Source organism: Equus przewalskii, chromosome 1 (assembly GCF_037783145.1).
Source record: "Equus przewalskii isolate Varuska chromosome 1, EquPr2, whole genome shotgun sequence".
Classification (NCBI taxonomy): Eukaryota; Metazoa; Chordata; class Mammalia; order Perissodactyla; family Equidae; genus Equus; species Equus przewalskii.
The window spans coordinates 176625289-176644330 of NC_091831.1; the positions used below are offsets into that span (position 1 = coordinate 176625289).

Here is a 19042-nt window from a genome sequence, read left to right on the forward strand (position 1 = left end):
AGTAATTAGTGACATCTTTGGGATTGTCTACCATTTTGGGTTTGATTTTATATTTTCCCAGTGGGTTCATTTTTCTCTATTCCTTCTATCTTGATGGACTTCTTTCATTACATTTTGCAGATAACATCCGAGATGAATTTTTATTACCTTTTGTCTACCTGTGAGAATTTTTGTTTTATGTTCAAGTTTTGAAGGATATTTTTATTGGATATAAAATGTAGGTTGACAGGGGATATTTTTTCCAATTTTTTTCTCTCTACATTTTAAATATATTATTCCATTTTTTGGCCTTCATTATTTATTATGAGAATTCAGTTGTAGTTCATATAATTATTCCTCTATATGTAATGTCTTTTTCCCTGCATCCTTTTATAATTTTTCTCTTTGTATTCTGCTTTTAGCAATTGATTCTTATGAATCTGGGTATGATTATCTTTGTGTCTATCCTGCTTGGGTTTCATTGGCCTTTTGGGGTCATTAATGTCATCAATTCTGGAAACTTATCAACCATTATCACTTCAAATATTTCTTCTGCTCCGTTCTCTTCCTTTCCTTCTGGGACTCCAGTTATGATTATGTCAAACATTTTTATATTTTCTCTCAGAGCTCAGCCTTTATCTTCTTTTCTTTCTGTTTTTTTTCCTTATGTGTCAGCGTTTAGATTTTTCCCTGTTAATCTGTCTTCAAGTACACTGATACTTTCTTCTGCCGTGCCCAGTATTCTCTTAAGCACATCTAAGGATTTCTTCATACTTTAGAACATTTACATTTTTTAAGTTGTTTCTACATTTCTGCTAAAATTTCTACATCTCTGTTAAAATTCTCCATCACATTGCATCGCATCACGTGCATGTTATCCACTTTTTCCACCTGATACTTAGGCATTTTTAAGATAGTTATTTTAAACTCTCTGTGACAATTATAACATTTGGGATGTCTATGGTCTGCTTCTATTGACCATTTCCTTTTTGGAATGTTTGCCACTTTTTCTTGCTTTTTCATGTTTTTATGTGACTTCTCACTTTGTGCAGTATATTTTATAAGAAAAGCACAGTAGAGAATGAAGCAAACGATATTTATTTCTTGAAAAGGATAGGTTCCTCCTTCTGTCAGTCTTCCAGAGTGGGAGCTACTCTTAATGCTCTGCACTTAAGCTCAGTCTGTAATTTGTTACAGTGTTGTTGTGACTCAGTTCAATGCAGCTTCAAATGTTTTAAGAGCATGGTTGGGAATTTCCCATTCAGTTAGACTTGGAATCTTAGCTCTCGAGTGGTTTTGGAGATCTGCCTCTGTTTTACACTTGAACCATCTGATGTCCGAGCATTTGGAGACCTCGCCCTGCTTTAGAGCTCTGCTGCCAGGCTTTTGGTGGCCAGGAAGATGTCTCTGATCTCTAAGCTCACCCCTGGAATTCTTTGCTTTGGACTGTGACTGAGCTACCCTACTTTCTATGACATAGAGATTTACTCTAAGAAGTTTCTCTCACCTCTCCAGTGCCGCCCCAGGCAGTCTGTGTCGAAAGACAGAACTGCCTGTGTGTGAGCTCCCCATCCGTCTCCCAGTCTATTATCGCCGAAAGCCCTGAGCGACTGACTTTCTTTCAGTTCTACTGCTTCTTACCCATTTTTCCAAACTTGAAAGTCTGGGTTGCCTGAAGGATTCATTTTAATTTTCCTTTTCTTCCTCAAGTCTTTCTTATCTGAAAATATAGAGTATCTAGGGAAATTGTCTCTTCTCTCTTTCAGCCCTGAATTTTCAAGGTAGGATTCCTATGACTCCATAAAGACCAGTAGGAAGGAAATGGGGGAGAAAACACTTTATTGCCTTGCTTCTGGGTCTCTTTTGGATTCTATTTTTTTATGCCAACCTACACATGATTCTTAGGTTTGTTAAACTTCTAGTTTCCGTTCTACATGTAAGAAGCTGGGAAGTTGCTACGGCATCATAACAACAGTTAAAAATCTGAACAGATTGAAACATCAAAAATTCTTGTTGGATCCGTAAGAGAGAGGAGGACACAAGCTAACCACTGCCCCAAGATTGGAGAGACAGAAGGGCAAATATGGGGCATAGCAGCTTACAGGAGCAGAGACTCATAGCAGAAACCCCTGAGGGACCCCGCGCTGGGGTAGAAAATCCTAAACGTAATGATGAATTGCTGGAGGCTTAATGCAGACAAGTCTGAGGGTTAAAAGCTCCAGGGGGACTCAGTTATAGGGGACCCACAATATTTTGAGATTTATCTCCAGGAGCTCCACCAGATCCCCACAGCAAATATCAGAGAAAAATCCACTCCTGCTGCCAGTAAGGAGAGGGGAAACGGAGCCCTTTTGATATAGTATGTCAAAGCACTCTGTACTTCTTAGCAAGGCCCACCTCAGGGAAAACCGATTAACAAGAGCTTAGCCTGCTGGGGTAGTGCAGTCAGGCACCACGTAACGACATTTCGGTCAACAATGGACCACATATACCGCAGTGGTCCCGTAAGATTAGTACCACATGGCCCAGGTGTGTAGTGGGCTGTACTATCTAGGTTTGTGTAAGTGTGCTCTATGATGTTTACACAACGATGGAATCGCCTAATGAGGCATTTCTCAGAACGCATCCCCGTCCTCAAACAACGCATGACTGTATGTGATACTAACCGACCTGCGAAAGAGAAATCCTCAACTCCAGCTGCCTCTATCCTTCCATATGACAGAAGGGAAATGCCCAACTCCAGCCCACTCCAGCCATCTTGTCTCACCTAAGGTGAGAGAAAAACACGGAGAAACCTGGTGAAGTTCGCAGTCCAGAGGCGCGGGCTCACTGAAAGACTGAGACCTCACCATAGGATTGCAGAACATTTCCCCCAACTCCACACCTCACCACCACATTAGTAAAGGCGGTTACAGCAGGTCCAAAAGTTGGAAATCCTAAGCCAGAGAATGGGAGAAACTATTTGCAAAAGACACATCTGATAAAGGACTGTTATCCAAAATATACAAAGAATCTTAAGACTCAATAATAAAAAAAAAAAACAAATGATTAAAAAATTGGACAGACCTTAACAGACACCTCACCAGAGAAGATATACAGATGGCAAATAAAATATGCAAAGATACTCTGCATCATATGCCATCAGGGAAATGCAAATTGAAACAATGAGATGCCACTACACATCTATTAGAACAAGCAAAATCTGGAACACTGACAACACCAAGTGCTGACGAGGCTGTGGTACAACAGGCACTCTCAGACATTGCTGGTGGGAATTACAGTGCAGCCACTGTGGAAGAAGAGTTGGCAGTTTCTTCCAAAACTATACATATTCTTATCACACAGTCCAGCAATCATACTCCTTGGTATTTACCCAAAGGACTTAAAAAACTTATGTTCACACAAAAGCTTGTGCACAGATGTATGGCAGCTTTATTCATAATTGCCAAAACTTAGAAGCAACCAAGACGTCCAGTAGGTAAATGGATAAACTGTGATACATTCAGACAATGAAATATCATTCAGTGCTAACATGAAATGGGCTATCAAGCCACAAAAAGACACGGAGGAACCTTAAAGACATATTCCTAAGTGAAAGAAGGCAATCTGAAAAAGCTACATGCTGTATGATTCCAACTATATGACATTCTAGAAAAGACAGAATATGGTGACAGTAAAAAAATCAGTGTTTGCCAGGAATGGGCCAGAGAGAGAGAAAGAGGCAAAGCACAGAGGATTTTTAGGACAGTGAAAATACTCTATGTGATGGCATAATAGTGGATGTAGATCATTACACATTTGTCCAAACCCATAGAATGTACAACACCAAGAGTGAACCCTAAGGTAAACTGTGGACTTTGGGTGATAATGCTGTGTCAAAGTACATTCATCATTTGTAACAAATGCACCCCTCTGGTAGGAGTTGTTGATAATGGAGGAAGCTCTGCATGTGTGGGAGCAGTTGGTACATGGGAAGTCTCTGTACCTTCCTCTCAGTTCTGCTATAAAGCTACAACTGGTCTAAAAACATAAGGTGTTAAAAGTAGTTTGTTAAAAGGATGGGTGGTTTCTCCTCACGTCAATTTATGCCAAATAGGTCCTCCTATTTACTTTTGTGTCAGTGTAGGAAATAGGAGGACATCTATGGGTCTATTCCCTTTCATCAGGGACTGTCACTGTCTGGAATATAGTTCCTTTAAGTTTATTGGTATCTTCAGCATTATATGTTCTTAGTTTTTTAAAAAATTATGATTTGTAGCTTATCCAGCTTATTTGACTGTTACAGTGAGAGTGATGGTTTTCTGTAACTTTTTATATCCATATCAGAAGTACTATTTATAAACAAAGTAAAACACACCAAATATATTTTATACTACCCACAGATATGCCATTTCTGTTGCTTTTCATCCATTTATACAGATTCAAGATTACACCTGATATAATTTTCCTTCAGCCTGAAGAGAATTTCTTTATATTTTCTTATAAACCTGTTCTACTGGTGAAGAAACTTTCAGTTTGTTTCTCTCAAAAGCTTTTATTTTATTTTCATCTTTTCTGAATATATAAATCACCACCCAGGTTGACAGACTTTCCTTTTTTCTTGCAGCACTTTAACGATATTTTTCATTGTCTTCCATCTTGCTTTATTTCCAAAGAGGAGTCAGCGAGGAGTCATCCATTATTTGTGTTTTGTTCCCCTCATCTTGTTGGAATGTGTCTTATTTCTGTGACTGCTTTTAAGATTATTTTTTGTTTTTCTTTGTCTATCAGCAATTTGATTATGAGGTATCTTGGTTTGATTTTTCTTGTTTTGAGCTTGGATTTATGGGCTGCTGTTTTTCTATCACAGATTGAAAACATTTTGCCTATATTTCTTCAAATCTATTTCTACCCTACAGCCTTCTTCTGATCCTCCAATTATATGTGTGTTCGACTTCCTAATATTTTTCTACAGGTCACTGAGTGTCTGTTCACGTTTCTTTCCCCCCTTTATCATCAGTGTTTGAGAATGATTAGTATCTATTGCCCTGTCTCTACCTCCAGAGATTCCTGGAGTTCTTTCCTCTGAGAACTCTCTCCTTTCTGGTACTCTGCCCCAGAAATTCAAGCCACCCGAGACTCTGCTCTCCAGTCTCTTCCAGTATCTCTTCCACTGAATGAGGCTGCTCATGCTTTGCTTGTTGTCTCTCTTTGTGCTGTGGTTTGGAAGTGTCTCCAGGAGCAATGACAGGGTTCATTTTTTTAAATTCACTTTTCTCAAGGATCAAAGTTCTGTGCTTCCTCTTTTCCAGTGTCAGAAAAGTGTAGTTTTATATATTTTTGTACAATTTTTTTCTGTTTATTGTGGAAAGGCTAGTTTACTACTAATTATTCTGTCATGAACAGAAGAGTAAGATTATTCCATTTGTTGAGAATGAGAATTCTTATTCATTACAACCACATTTAACATCACATAAAATAGGCATAAAATAGATCAAACCTGTAAGTATGTTTCATTTAGAAAACTAGATGCATTATTTCTAGAATAATTCCATATTTCACATTTTAATCAATTAAAAATTTGATTTTCTCCAGCTGTTTAAAACTTTGTTGCTGTTTAAAACTACATGTAACTTATGAGAAGTTTTAATCATATATGTTTTAGTATTTTTATCTTTGAAGATTAACTTCAAGAGCAAATACTTAAGATCAAACTGGAAAATGAAACTGTCAAGGTGTTTTTTTTAATTAAATTTGGATAAATATAAATGCATTAAGATTTTAAGAAAAAGAGAATGACATATGATATCTTTTTGGACTCACTGTCAAGCATTTTGGTAACTACTTCCCATAAATTACCTTCAAAGATCCACATTTATATCAAATAAAACATGCTTTTGAGGAGATCAGAGCATTTGTGGTAAATGTTAGTCTATTTATTTTGGGGAATAAGATCCTATATTTGCATTTAGGATATGGCGGATGTACTATGCTCAAGCTAGTTTGTAAAACATGAATAAAATTTAATCAAAAATTATTTTCAAATATCGTGCCATAAGATTAACAATAACAAATATTGTTTCTTATTGTTTCTACCCAGACTAGTAACTTGAAATACTTGCAAATCCTTTATGGCTTTAAGCTTTTAAACTTATAAGATGTCTTTCAGGGTTTAAGGGACGTTTTCTTGAACTCCCATCCTTCAATCTGCACTTAATGTCTCTTTTTTGTACACCCATGGACTACCTTGGGGAATATTTCAAAAATAGCACTTTATTTACAGAATTGTAATGATCTATTGACTTCTTTGTTTTTCCCATTTGATTTTAAATCCCGCAAGGCCATGAATGGTATATTTTTCATCCTGGTGTCCTTTACAGCCTCCAATACGGAATGGATATTTTGTACTTGTTTATTAAGTAAACAAATAGTTTCTGTATTCCAATTTGTATTAAAAAGGTTATGCTAGTATATTAGAATATGAACATTAGTCAAATGATGGGATGCTAACATATTCTGTGTCTTCTCTTACAGGCTCTTAAATCTGATCTACAATGGAAAAATTTCTTTTTTATCTGTTTTTCATTGGCATAGCAGTGAGAGCTCAGATCTGTCCAAAGCGTTGTGTCTGTCAGATTTTGTCTCCTAATCTTGCAACCCTTTGTGCCAAGAAAGGGCTTTTATTTGTTCCACCCAACATTGACAGAAGAACTGTGGAATTGCGGTTGGCAGACAATTTTGTTACAAATATTAAAAGGAAAGATTTTGCCAATATGACCAGCTTGGTGGACCTGACTCTATCCAGGAATACAATAAGTTTCATTACACCTCATGCTTTTGCTGACTTACGAAATTTGAGGGCACTGCATTTGAATAGCAACCGATTAACTAAAATTACAAATGATATGTTCAGTGGGCTTTCCAATCTGCATCATTTGATATTGAACAACAATCAGCTGACTTTAATTTCTTCTACAGCATTTGATGATGTCTTTGCCCTTGAGGAACTGGATCTGTCCTATAATAATTTAGAAACAATTCCTTGGGATGCCGTTGAGAAGATGGTTAGCTTGCACACCCTTAGTTTGGATCACAACATGATTGATAACATTCCTAAGGGGACTTTCTCCCACTTGCACAAGATGACTCGGCTAGATGTAACATCAAATAAATTGCAGAAGCTACCGCCTGACCCTCTCTTTCAGCGAGCTCAGGTACTAGCAACCTCAGGAATCATAAGCCCCTCTACTTTTGCATTAAGTTTTGGTGGAAACCCTTTGCATTGCAATTGTGAATTGTTGTGGTTGAGGCGTCTGTCCAGGGAAGATGACCTTGAGACCTGTGCTTCGCCAGCACTTTTGACTGGCCGCTATTTTTGGTCAATTCCTGAGGAAGAGTTTTTGTGTGAGCCTCCTCTCATCACTCGTCATACACATGAGATGAGAGTCCTGGAGGGTCAAAGGGCAACACTGAGGTGCAAAGCCAGGGGAGACCCTGAACCTGCAATTCACTGGATTTCTCCTGAAGGGAAGCTTATTTCGAATGCAACAAGATCTCTGGTGTATGATAATGGGACACTTGACATCCTTATAACGACTGTCAAGGATACAGGTGCTTTTACCTGCATTGCTTCCAATCCTGCTGGGGAAGCAACACAAACGGTGGATCTTCATATAATTAAGCTCCCTCACTTACTAAACAGTACAAACCACATCCATGAGCCTGATCCTGGGTCTTCAGATATCTCCACTTCTACTAAGTCAGGTTCTAATGCAAGCAGCAGTAATGGTGATACCAAAATGAGTCAAGATAAAATTGTGGTGGCAGAGGCAACATCGTCTACGGCACTACTTAAATTTAATTTTCAAAGAAATATCCCTGGAATACGTATGTTTCAAATCCAGTACAATGGCACTTATGATGACACCCTTGTTTACAGGTAAGAAAAGTTAAGCACATTTTTATACTCAATAACCGTCTTAGTGTAGGACTTGTTACTCCACGACTGATTTCTTTTTAATTGGCAGTGCTACCCTTTTTTGTAATGATAGTACTCCATTTTTTAAAGAATATAATGTGAGGCTTGTGAAAGGTGAATACATATGGGGATATATTTTGAATGGTGTTATTTTTAGAGAGTTCAAATTTATATTTAATATTATGCCTGCTTACTTTTTTCCCCTCATCTAAGAGATGTGACTATCAGAGAACAAGATTGATTTATTTTAAAAATTCAAAAACATACCAGAATTTACACATCCACAAGAGTGTTCTTTCCTTCAAGGAAGTCACGTTGGGAGGCTATTCCATTATCCCAATGATGCTGCCATTGCTCAAAGCACTTTTGGAATTATCTTTAGAACCTTCGTCATACTATTTTGAATATCCTCAGTGGTGGCAAATCTTCGTCTTTTGAGGGTGAATTTGAATTTTGGAAACAAGCAAAAGCCATTTGGAGCCAAGTCTTATGAATAAGGTGGGTGATCAAGATGGGTGTTGCCATTTTTTGGTCAAAAATAGTATGTAACTATAAAATAATGAGACTGATTTTTTGAGTGATTGAGTTACGTGTGTGTGTGTGTTGTCTCATGTACCCTGGTTCTTAAGACAGTTCCAAAGAGAAAGTTCGCAAATATTTTGAGCAGTGAAAGTATCGCTGGAGTTAAGTATGTCATCTCCGGATAAGGACATTGATGGAGAATTTGCATTTGAGTAAAGGATTTCTGGTATGTTTTTCTAAAGTTCAGCCTCATTGATTTATAGTCACATCTTGTCCAATTTTCAGTTGGAAATACACATTTTTACCCCTCCATATAATTTCAGTCATGATAGACTATTATTACTCCTAGGAAACGATGCAAAATCATGGCTTTGAAATATATATATATATATTTTTTTGTCTTTATGCTTTTCTGAAATCAGATCAACTCAGTTCTTATATACCCAGATGAATTCTTGAAGATAATTTGATTTTCACTCATGTATGGAAATTTTTAGAAATGAGCATGAGCTGGTAGAAAACAACAAAACTGGCCTAGCTAGCCATGTGATCGATCCTGGGCAAGGTTCTACCTGGCTGAGTTTTAATTTCCTCATCTTTAAAAGGAAGAGATTAGAGTGAATGGTTTCTAATACCCCTCTCATTACTAAATGTTGGGGATGTCGACTCTGATGCATGTATATTAGCACAAAGTAGCTTGCCCTAGTCATACTCTTCACCCAGGCTATCGGTTATTTAGCCCGTTGTCAAAGACCAGCATCCACCCCCACCCCTCCCCTTCCTGCAGCTACTGGACATTCTATATATTTTAAGCATTAATTCTGTAACATAGGGCAGTTAGTTTCTATTTTCCAAATTCCAAGGTTTTAATTCTTCCATGACAAGTAAATTCTATGTGACCTTGAGGACATTGCTTGTATTCCTGACCCTACTGTTTGTCATGTGTAAAATAATGATAATGCTTACTTTGTATGGTCACTGTAAAAGTTAAATCATAATGTATATAAAGTGCTTAGTAATGCCTCGTATTTATCATGCACTCACTAAATGGTAGTGATTTCAATCACAAATACATATTCTGGCCTAAAAGTTTCTTGGAACATTTAGAATACATTGTGTAGGTTGTATAACAGTTTAGCATGGGCAAGTTTTGAAATTCCTAAAACTCTCTTTCAGGGAAAAAATACAGTTTCAAACCTTTTTTTCCAAATTAACTCTTAGTCTAGGTCATATTTGGTTGCTACTAAGAAAAAATTAGTGGAAAACAGGCATCCACAGAAACTTTTGTGATACAATGGATTCAGAGTTGTCTATAAACTCTTATCAAACTGTAGAAATTTGTGCTGAAGGTAATTTCATCAGCCCACAATGGGGAGCACGAGGGGTTTATGTTCTGGTCAACAGCCTTGCCTTGTTCGCGTTTCTAGGACAATGTTACCCATACATTTTCATCTACCTCATTTATAGATAAAAGCATATTGGGAAGCAAGTGTTGAAGGCATCAGAGAGGGCTGAGATCTGTAGATAAAGTACTTAAATCTTAGTAATTATCTTAGTTATTAAAGATAGATTTACTCGGTATCATTCCATAGCAGGTTATAACTGATTTGGAAAATAAATACTCCGAAATGCATTTCCATTCTGGCTTCTAATGTGATTGTCAGTGTTTTCCCTTCCTTCAAATTGGCTTTTAGTCACAGAGGTGTTGTAAGTGCTAAATGGATTTGTTTAGTAGTCAGATAATGTCACAGTCACACCCTTCAAAAGCAATTTGTCATAAATGATTTTTTAGAGGTGGTTTTTATTAGGAGTTCTGCTTTGCCAAGCAATGTAATTAGTAAGCTTGTCAAGGCATGGTGCAGGCACCATTAATATAATGCAGAATCCAGCAATGACTTTTAGACGTTTTAACTGGGTAAATATAATAAGATTAGATCATTTTCCCATATTTCATATCTGTTATACGTGTGCTTATCTTAATGAATACTGAAATGAACAGAACTGAAGTCATACTGACTGTGTGTATGTATGTTTTGTTCTGTTTTTAATATTAACACAAATTCCATTGTCCCTCAGAATGATACCTCCTACGAGCAAAACTTTTCTTGTCAATAACCTGGCTGCTGGAACTATGTATGACTTGTGTGTCTTGGCAATATACGATGATGGCATCACTTCCCTCACTGCCACAAGAGTCGTGGGTTGCATCCAGTTTACTACGGAACAGGATTATGTGCGATGCCATTTCATGCAGTCTCAGTTTTTGGGAGGCACCATGATTATTATTATTGGTGGAATAATTGTAGCATCCGTACTGGTTTTCATCATCATTCTAATGATCCGGTATAAGGTTTGTAACAATAATGGGCAACACAAGGTCACCAAGGTCAGCAATGTCTACTCTCAAACTAATGGGGCTCAAATGCAAGGCTGCAGTGTGACGCTGCCCCAGTCCGTGTCCAAACAAGCTGTGGGACATGAAGAGAGTGCGCAGTGTTGTAAAGCCGCCAATGACAGTGTTATACAATCTGCAGAAACGTGCGCGAGTCAGGACTCCTCTACCACTACCTCTGCTTTGCCTCCTACCTGGACTTCAAGCACTTCTGTGTCCCAAAAGCAGAAAAGAAAGACTGGCACAAAGCCAAGCACCGAACCACAGAGTGAAGCTGTCACAACTGTGGAGTCCCAAAACACGAACAGGAACAACTCGACTGCATTGCAGTTAGCTAGTCGACCTCCTGATTCTCTCACAGAGGGGCCCGCGTCCAAAAGAGCACATTCAAAGCCAAGTAAGTTTCTCACTTTGCCTGCTGAGAGAGCCCGAGCGAGGCACAGGTCCTCCCTGAACGGAGAATTAAAGGAATGCTCTTGTTCCATTCACTCACCGAACCCATGTGGACTGTTGTCTAAAAGAAGTGTGTCTATGAATGTGATGTTAATTCAGTCCAACAGTTCTCATGGCCCTAGTGCAAAAGCGACTCTTTCAAATGCTGAGTGGATAATGGAAAGCTCTGTGTAATTTATTCTTTCTTTTCAGTGAAAAAATTATTTTGAGAACTCACATAGGAAATTGGGGTTTGGAATTCCAGTCTTGTCTCTCTGAGACCTGGCTAATAGAGTCAAGGTGTATAAACCTTCTAGGGTATAGTTACCATATGTATATATATATAGAGAGAGAGAGGGTGTATATATATATACACATATATATGTAACACATATAACATGGTTTAAGAAAAAAAGCATGACATAGCAGCAGTGCCTTCCCCTATTCTAAGACTGGCTTCTGGGGTCTGCAATAGCAGATCACAAAATGAAAGTTGTCATAGGAAAAAGAAGTCTTGCATATTTCCTCCAGTCTTACAAAGGACCACCTATGGAGGATTGGTATTTTTCGATGAGAAGATTGTATATTTTCTTTCAATCACAATGTTTTTTGTTTTTAGGCAAATATTGTGGAGAACAACTCTGTGTTATGTTATTTAAAATAAAATACTCAATAAGTATACCCAACGGAGTTAAAGAAAGCACCCTTCTAAACAATATTCTTGATTCAGATGCCTTAATGATTCTATGATATTTCTCATCTATGACACAGCTTTTTCCATGGGAAGCAGAAGAAAATACAATGGATTTTACATTTATCAAAAAATCCAATTCAGTTTTAAGTCACACGCCACAATTTCATATGCACATACCTGGGCATATGAAGATGTTTTCATTCATTCAATATACATTTGCTGAATGAATGTTTTATTTTTTTCATTTTTTTATGAGGAAGATTGGCATTGAGCTAACTTCTGTTGCCGATCTTCTCTTTTTGCTTGAGGAAGATTGTTGATGAACTAACATCTGTGCCAATCGTCCTCTATTTTATGTAGGATGCCACCACAGCGTGGCTTGATGAGTGGTGCTAGGTCCACGCCCCGGATCAAACTTGTAAAGCGGGCCTCCAAAGCAGAGCACACGATCTTAACCACTACACCACCAGGCCAGCCTCGAGTTTTGTGTTTTTATTACTGCAAGTTAAAAAGGGGGACAAAAAAGTCCTTTATCAAAAAGATGTTTATTTTCATCATCAAGTAAAATAAAAAACTTTTGATGGAGTTCTCATTACATTTATAAGCAATATAAAGTCATCGCTCATTAATCAGGTAGTGGTTTCCTTTTTCCCCTCTGCACTGCGATTCTGAATTTGACTGTTTCTCTTAGAGTAAATGCATTTATTGCTTTAACCAAAACCTGTGATGAAATTTAATTACAAATGCAGCTTTGTGATAATACGTCATTAAAAGAAAGATTTTTAAATTTAGTCAGACAGCAATATTGCTCCTTGATAATAAGCCATTCTTGGACATTCACTGAGATCCAGGTCTGTAGATAAGTGTTCCTATGTACTCCTTGAAAATCTTACAGCACGATGTGCTAACTTGATGACGTCTTATTCCAGATCGGTAAACGGAAGTTAGCTTTAAGGCTTTTGGTGGGATTTTTGTTTGTTTGGTTGGATTTTTTTAAAATAATGCTCATGTGGGAACTTTTCACAAAAAATTTTAGCCATAATATAATAAGGTATGTACTTTATTTATATAAAATACTCCCTGGGAGTAAGTTAAGTACGCAGTAAAAGTTTATTAACTCTTTCAGATCACTGGAAATGCCATTTAAAACACAAATGAGGAATGTCAATCCTTAGTTTAATTTCCTCCTGCTAGAGGCATATATAAAAATTGCAGTTAATTTTAACTTGACCGAGCACATCTTATCTTCCATGATTTATCGTGATGACATTCAGAATCAGGTAAGATGAAAGCAAGTAGAGATCACTTTCCGTGCCTGTCTGGAAGAAAATGATCTGATGGACTCTCATGCCCTTGGGTGTTTCCTAAATGCTGAGTCCACCCTGCATCCCTTTCTGGAATTTGTCTTCCAGGACAGGAGATTGTCCTGCACAATCTCATCAGCCTTCAGGGGTCAAGACTGTAGCTCTTGGGAGGAATAATGAGATCACACGTGTGGTAGTAGTTTGTAAAATCAAAAGCATCGCTCAAAGCGAAGTGGATTTTCGACATTGTATCTGTCATAATGCTCTGACACCAACTAAAGATTCTTAACTAATGTCATTACTTAGTTCTTCACGAGGTGCCGATTGACAAAAACATATTACTTTCCCCCTTCCTAGTTTTCACCTCCATAGCATTGAAAAGTCCTGAATGTATAGTAAAAGCTTTCAAGACTTAAATGAATCCCCAGAGAAGGAATCTGGGCTTCTGAAGGTTGTGATCAAGGGGACTCTGAAAACACACAGCATAGGCCGCAGCTTAGCAGGTCTACTCCGAGCTACTGCTTGGCTTACTGTCTATCTTTCAGTTGCCTGTATTTTTTAAAATCAATTCTCTGCTTATGTTTCTAATGAAGCTTTATTTAAAGATCTTTTATTTCTGATAAACATTTAGAGCTCTATAATATCTAATCATGTGAAATGTATTCTGTTTGACTAAAGCCATCGAAACCATTTAAATTTTTATTACATTTACAAGACTATTTTCAGGATGAATTAACCAAATCCTTGAACATTTGTTCTTAGAAGTGATAAGAAGGGCTGTGTACTTGTTTTTCAAAAACTTTGTATTTTGAGAGATCAACATAAGATTGGCCTATCAAATGTTTTTTTGGTTTTTTTTTTAAAGTATATGAAAAAACTTTTGCTCAGGGCTGTTTTGGTGTGCAGTGACTGAAAAATAAATCTGTGGGACGGTTCCAGGTGCTTAAAAGTAACTGGAATACTGTCTGAAACACAATAGTTCTTCAGATGAATGAACAAGTGAATGGATAGATAAATAAATGAACGGGTAAATAAATGAATGAATGAATGGGGCCAGGGAGGAAGGTCCAGTAATACGAGCTTTGATTCATTAGCACGATAGACATTTGTGGTCCAGACATTATATTGCTACAAGCAAGAAATTCTCTGTCTCTTTCTAGTTTTCTTCCTGTCATTTCTTGCATTCCTCGCTGAACCAGCAGTATGTATATACATATATATATATATATATATATGTGATCCAAAGCACATGGTTTGCTGATTGTCGTTGCTGACTATGTATGGGTTATATATATAGTTTTTGATGCCTTATTCTTAATTACTTTTCTTTCATTTTAACCATTTTGCACTATGGTTTCAGCTTGTTCAAGATGAAAACAAACTAAGAAACAATGTATTTCCAGATCTTTACTCCAAACTTTTTTTTCTTACTTATATGTGTTCCTGTGTTGTTTCCTGTTGCTTTTGGATAATTGTCCCCAAATTTGAAAATGTCAAACTACTATTAAAGTAGGTTTTTTTTTTAATGTATGTAATATCTGAATGTCATAAAGGGATAATGAAGCTCCCTCTAAATCCTAAGAGGAAACAAAGTTTGGTTTGATGAATATTATTTATTTTTAGCCTACAAATAGATTAATACAGAGGAACATTAAATGCAATAATTTAAATTTGATACCATAACACTCTCACTATGACCAATTTATTTCCTATATTTTTCCCAAGTAGTAAATGTAGTTAGTTAAGCTGACGTCACAGTAAGCTATTTATGCTTTCAGACAGTTGATTTTAGCTGCTTTGAAGATATATTTTATTTTGAAAAATAGGTTTTTGAACTATTAAAAGGCATCTATAAACATAAAAAGGCTGCTATCTCAATGATACATACGTTCTCCACAAGAATTTAAGTAATTTTTAAAAAATTAAATGTATTCCGCTTGTCTATAGGGATTGCTTTTTATCATTTTTTATGAAGTATTTTCTACTTCACTTTAAAGCATTCGGAATTCTTAACTTCCAGACTAAATTTTAACTATTTTATTTGTATTTCTCAAAGGAAACTAAATATTTCATTTATAAAGTTAATAAACTTAGTAGAACCATTATCACCAATTTTACATCCATTGCCTTTTAGTTGCTAAATTTTGGTATTTTCCCCTCTGTCTATTCACAATAGTAAACTTAAAAACAATCGTTAAAATGCCAACAGTTTAAAAAATTCCGAATACGTAAAACATCTTATTGTACATAGAATTGTGAAGGTAAACGGAGCGTTATTTCAAAGAAGCCTGCAGATAGGAGCCCTTGTCTTCTTGGTGTGGCGGAATTCCAGTCCCATTTTATAATGCTGAGAAAGCAGTGCTCATTTATGTACCGCAGAATGAAGACTCTCTACTCTCTTTCCCTGCTCAGCCTTCCCTTGGTCTCAGGAAGAGTCCAGTCTTTCTCCTTCATCAGTATCTGTGGATGCTTCCGTGTGTGAGTGGCGTGAAGGGTTCTGGGGAAAGGACTTCAGCACAGAGGTGGATTGGATGGGAAAGGATATTTTTCTCATCATCCTCGGATGAGGATGATGATGATGATGATGATAACTTACCTTATTATGTTTGGAAGTTAAATGTTAGTTGAGTTAAATTTATGGATAAGGAATCTCTCATTTTTAAAATGTCGTAGAGAAAATAGCCAAAATTAATGACACAATTTTGTAATAGCTTCATAGCTCTGTCTTTCTGATTACTCAGTCCTTTCCCTCTTGTGCTAGATAATAAATACGTGCTGGGATTACAAATGCAGTTGGTTTTTGTCAGGTTTGGTTTGTCCCTTTGTTTATTTGTTTTGCAGCAGAGCCAATCCTTCTTGTAGCAGTACAGAAGATCGCTTAATGTAGAAAGAATGGTAAACATAAACTGTGATTGAGTCAGCCTAAAATCGTGGTGTTATCTGATGTGGGACATAGAGAGGAAGAGTTTGTAACTGGGAGTATATTTAAGTATGAAATTACCTCATTTAGGTAATATTAGTGCATTTGCAGTTTTATCAAATATTACAAATAGTCAGTATAAAAAATAATTAGGGTACCATTGTCTTCTGATTTTGGTCAGCTATTTCAAAGTCAAAATTTAGTATCTAAAGTTACCATTGAATAAAATACATATGCTGCATATATTTGTATATCTATTTATGTAGATAGAGATATATGTAACATAGAGATATACTAATATATGTACTTATAAAATTTATCATTTAAAATCATAATTTTGTGTCCTGAAGCATGGATTGTAATTACTGTAACAAAATCACATTTAAATGGACTGGCTATAAGAGAACTTCTCCCAGAACAACTGTACAAACTATGTTTATTTATCAGATTCCAGTGGAATATAAAGTCTCTAGTACAAATTTATTTTTCTGAACTTCCTAACGATAACCTTCTCTACAATATTCATCCATCCTTTTCAAAGAGGTGACTGTTATGTTCATGAATTTTAAAAACAAATATTTTCCGATACATTCAGGGGAAAGCTGTGAAGTCCCTTTCATTTTGTGTTTGGAAATGGAGGCACATTTAATCTTGCCTGAAACATGAGCTGGATGAATAGTGTGGTTCTGCTCCAGAATATATCCAATAAATTAGTGCTCTAGGGGCTTGTGAAATATACTATGTTGGCTCTACCATAATGTAATTTCCTGATCATTTTCTTCTGTGTAATGTGAACATGTCTTATAACTGCTTTCATGTAAAACCTAATCTCCAGAGGCCATTGTAAGTTTATATGAATATTTGTGCTAGAGGTTTTATAAAAAAGTATTCTGTACTATTCTTGTCACACTCACCTGTGACCCCTGAGAACAACTTTTTCCTGAGACACCTAATTTTTCCTTATCCTTGTGTCACTTGTTAATGACTAGGAGTATTTGCTTACAAAGAGGACATTTTGGAAAGAAATAGAATGTGTGCTATGCAAGGCTATGGAATGATATTAAACATTTGCAGCCAATTGGAACATATGTATGGACTTTTAAAGGCAGAATATTTGCGTTTAGAACATTACTGTTTTATATAAGGATAAATGGGTACTCAGTAAAACATGCTATTATTTGGGGAGGTTACTGCATAATAGTTTATATTTAAATGATCATTTTATGCTGTGCGTGGTAATATGGCGAAATGACATTTCCTGCTCTGGATTTTTTTTTTTTTCTTGATGCATCTTTCCATATTAACCATATGCAACTCTGTAGTAGAAATGTTAATTTTGCAAAGGGAAAATGAATAGAAGCCTAATTCTCATACTGAACTTTGGCCAGAAAAGCACATTCCATATTGATAATTATTTATTGTAATAACTAGAAAAATATTTTTAAAAATTCTACCTTTATAGTATAATATGTCAGGAAGTAGTCATAGAGAACTACAAATTATTATAAAAGTCAGTTGCAATTAACCCAAGAACTGGTAAGTTAAAAGAAAAGTCTAGATAAATCTTTGTTAAGAGAAATCTTATCAAGATTTCAGTGAGAAATGTTTTCAGGTCTGTTTCTTAAAAAAAGAATTGTTCATGACACTACACATTTTATTCCCAGATGCTTTGCCTGACTAATGTTGACCAGATTGTCCAGGAAACACAGGTGAGATCCTTGTTACCTGTCGCATTCTTCAGCACTTAAGTGGGCATAGTCTTTTATAAATGAATTTTTAATTTTTGTTTTACTAGCTTATTTGGCTTGTGGAAATTTTCCGTTAAAACTTGCTCAATGGTAAAGACTGGAGTTCAGTTTGGCTAAGTGAATTTCTAGTTCCCAAGTTTAGACATATTTCTGGTTGTGACATTTCCAATTCATACAGTAAGAGCAATGGGAATGTGGTTGTGACTGTGGAGTCCCTCTTGGAGTCATGCCTGATATCATGTGCATTTTTACAAATACTCCCCAACGTGAAGACCGTAGCTTGATAAGAATGTCCTCATCCTTGACCTCCACATCCTCATAGGAGCAAAGGTGATCCATTTTGCCTTGCTGAAAGTGGATGAACAGGACTGTCTCACTGTTATCTAAAATGAATGAACCCACTATAAAAGGTAGCAAAAGACTACACATGAAATATTCATGGTATTCCTTTTGTCAGCAACCAATTACTCTTCTTGGTTGCGGGGTTTGTTTGGTTTTTTTTTTGAAGTTTCAAATGAGTATTTGATTCCTGCATTTTAATTGGATCAGAAAGTGTGTTTCCAGAGCAGAATAGCACTTTAGCAATCTGTTCAAACAGCTGGAAGCATCAACCATTTGCTTAAGGTTTGGCACAGAAAAATTATTCTGCTCTTAAAAGTTCTAAAAACGGCCACTGATTTATTTGTGGGTAGTAAAAATAGGGTCTTGTTTATTTTAAATTTCATATTTAAAAGATAATAACTGGGACAATCATTCAGGGTTTTCCCTAATGAATTTCATTCTGAATCAAAGAAAATGCTTTTCATGCATCATTTCTTTACCAAATTTAGGATCCCTTTCCTGTGTTGCAAAAATTGCACAGATGCCTCACTGGAAACAATCAATAGCACAGTGTCGGGCACACGCTTTGTCTTCTGTGTTGTGTCCTGAACTGACCTGCCTGAAGGTGCATTGTCCCACAATCACCCTCTGCTTCTCTTTCTGGATCTTAACTTCTCTCTCTCTTTCTCTTCCTCCCTCCCTCTCTGTCTTCCTTCTTCCCTAACCTCCCTCGCAGTTGTTGACTTTAAAAAGTTCATTTATCATGTAACTTT

The 19042-nt window shown here is 36.5% G+C and overlaps 1 protein-coding gene across 9 annotated transcripts in view; it reads left to right on the plus strand.

Moving 5' to 3' along the window:
• The window catches only part of LRFN5 (leucine rich repeat and fibronectin type III domain containing 5), a 249267-nt gene that overhangs the window by 224950 nt on the left and 5275 nt on the right, over positions 1-19042 (plus strand). For 4 of the 9 annotated variants that reach the window (XM_008531000.2, XM_008531001.2, XM_070629699.1 and 1 more), the window contains 3 exons: positions 6493-7897; positions 10535-11247; positions 17865-17909. In XM_008531000.2, coding sequence (XP_008529222.1) covers positions 6513-7897; positions 10535-11247; positions 17865-17881 — 2115 coding nt within the window. In that variant the 5' untranslated portion in view covers positions 6493-6512 and the 3' untranslated portion in view covers positions 17882-17909. Of the gene's footprint in view, positions 1-6492; positions 7898-8149; positions 8435-10534; positions 11248-17864; positions 17910-19042 lie in introns of all 9 variants that reach the window. The other 5 variants (XM_070629710.1, XM_070629720.1, XR_011542599.1 and 2 more) reach the window with 4 other exon arrangements.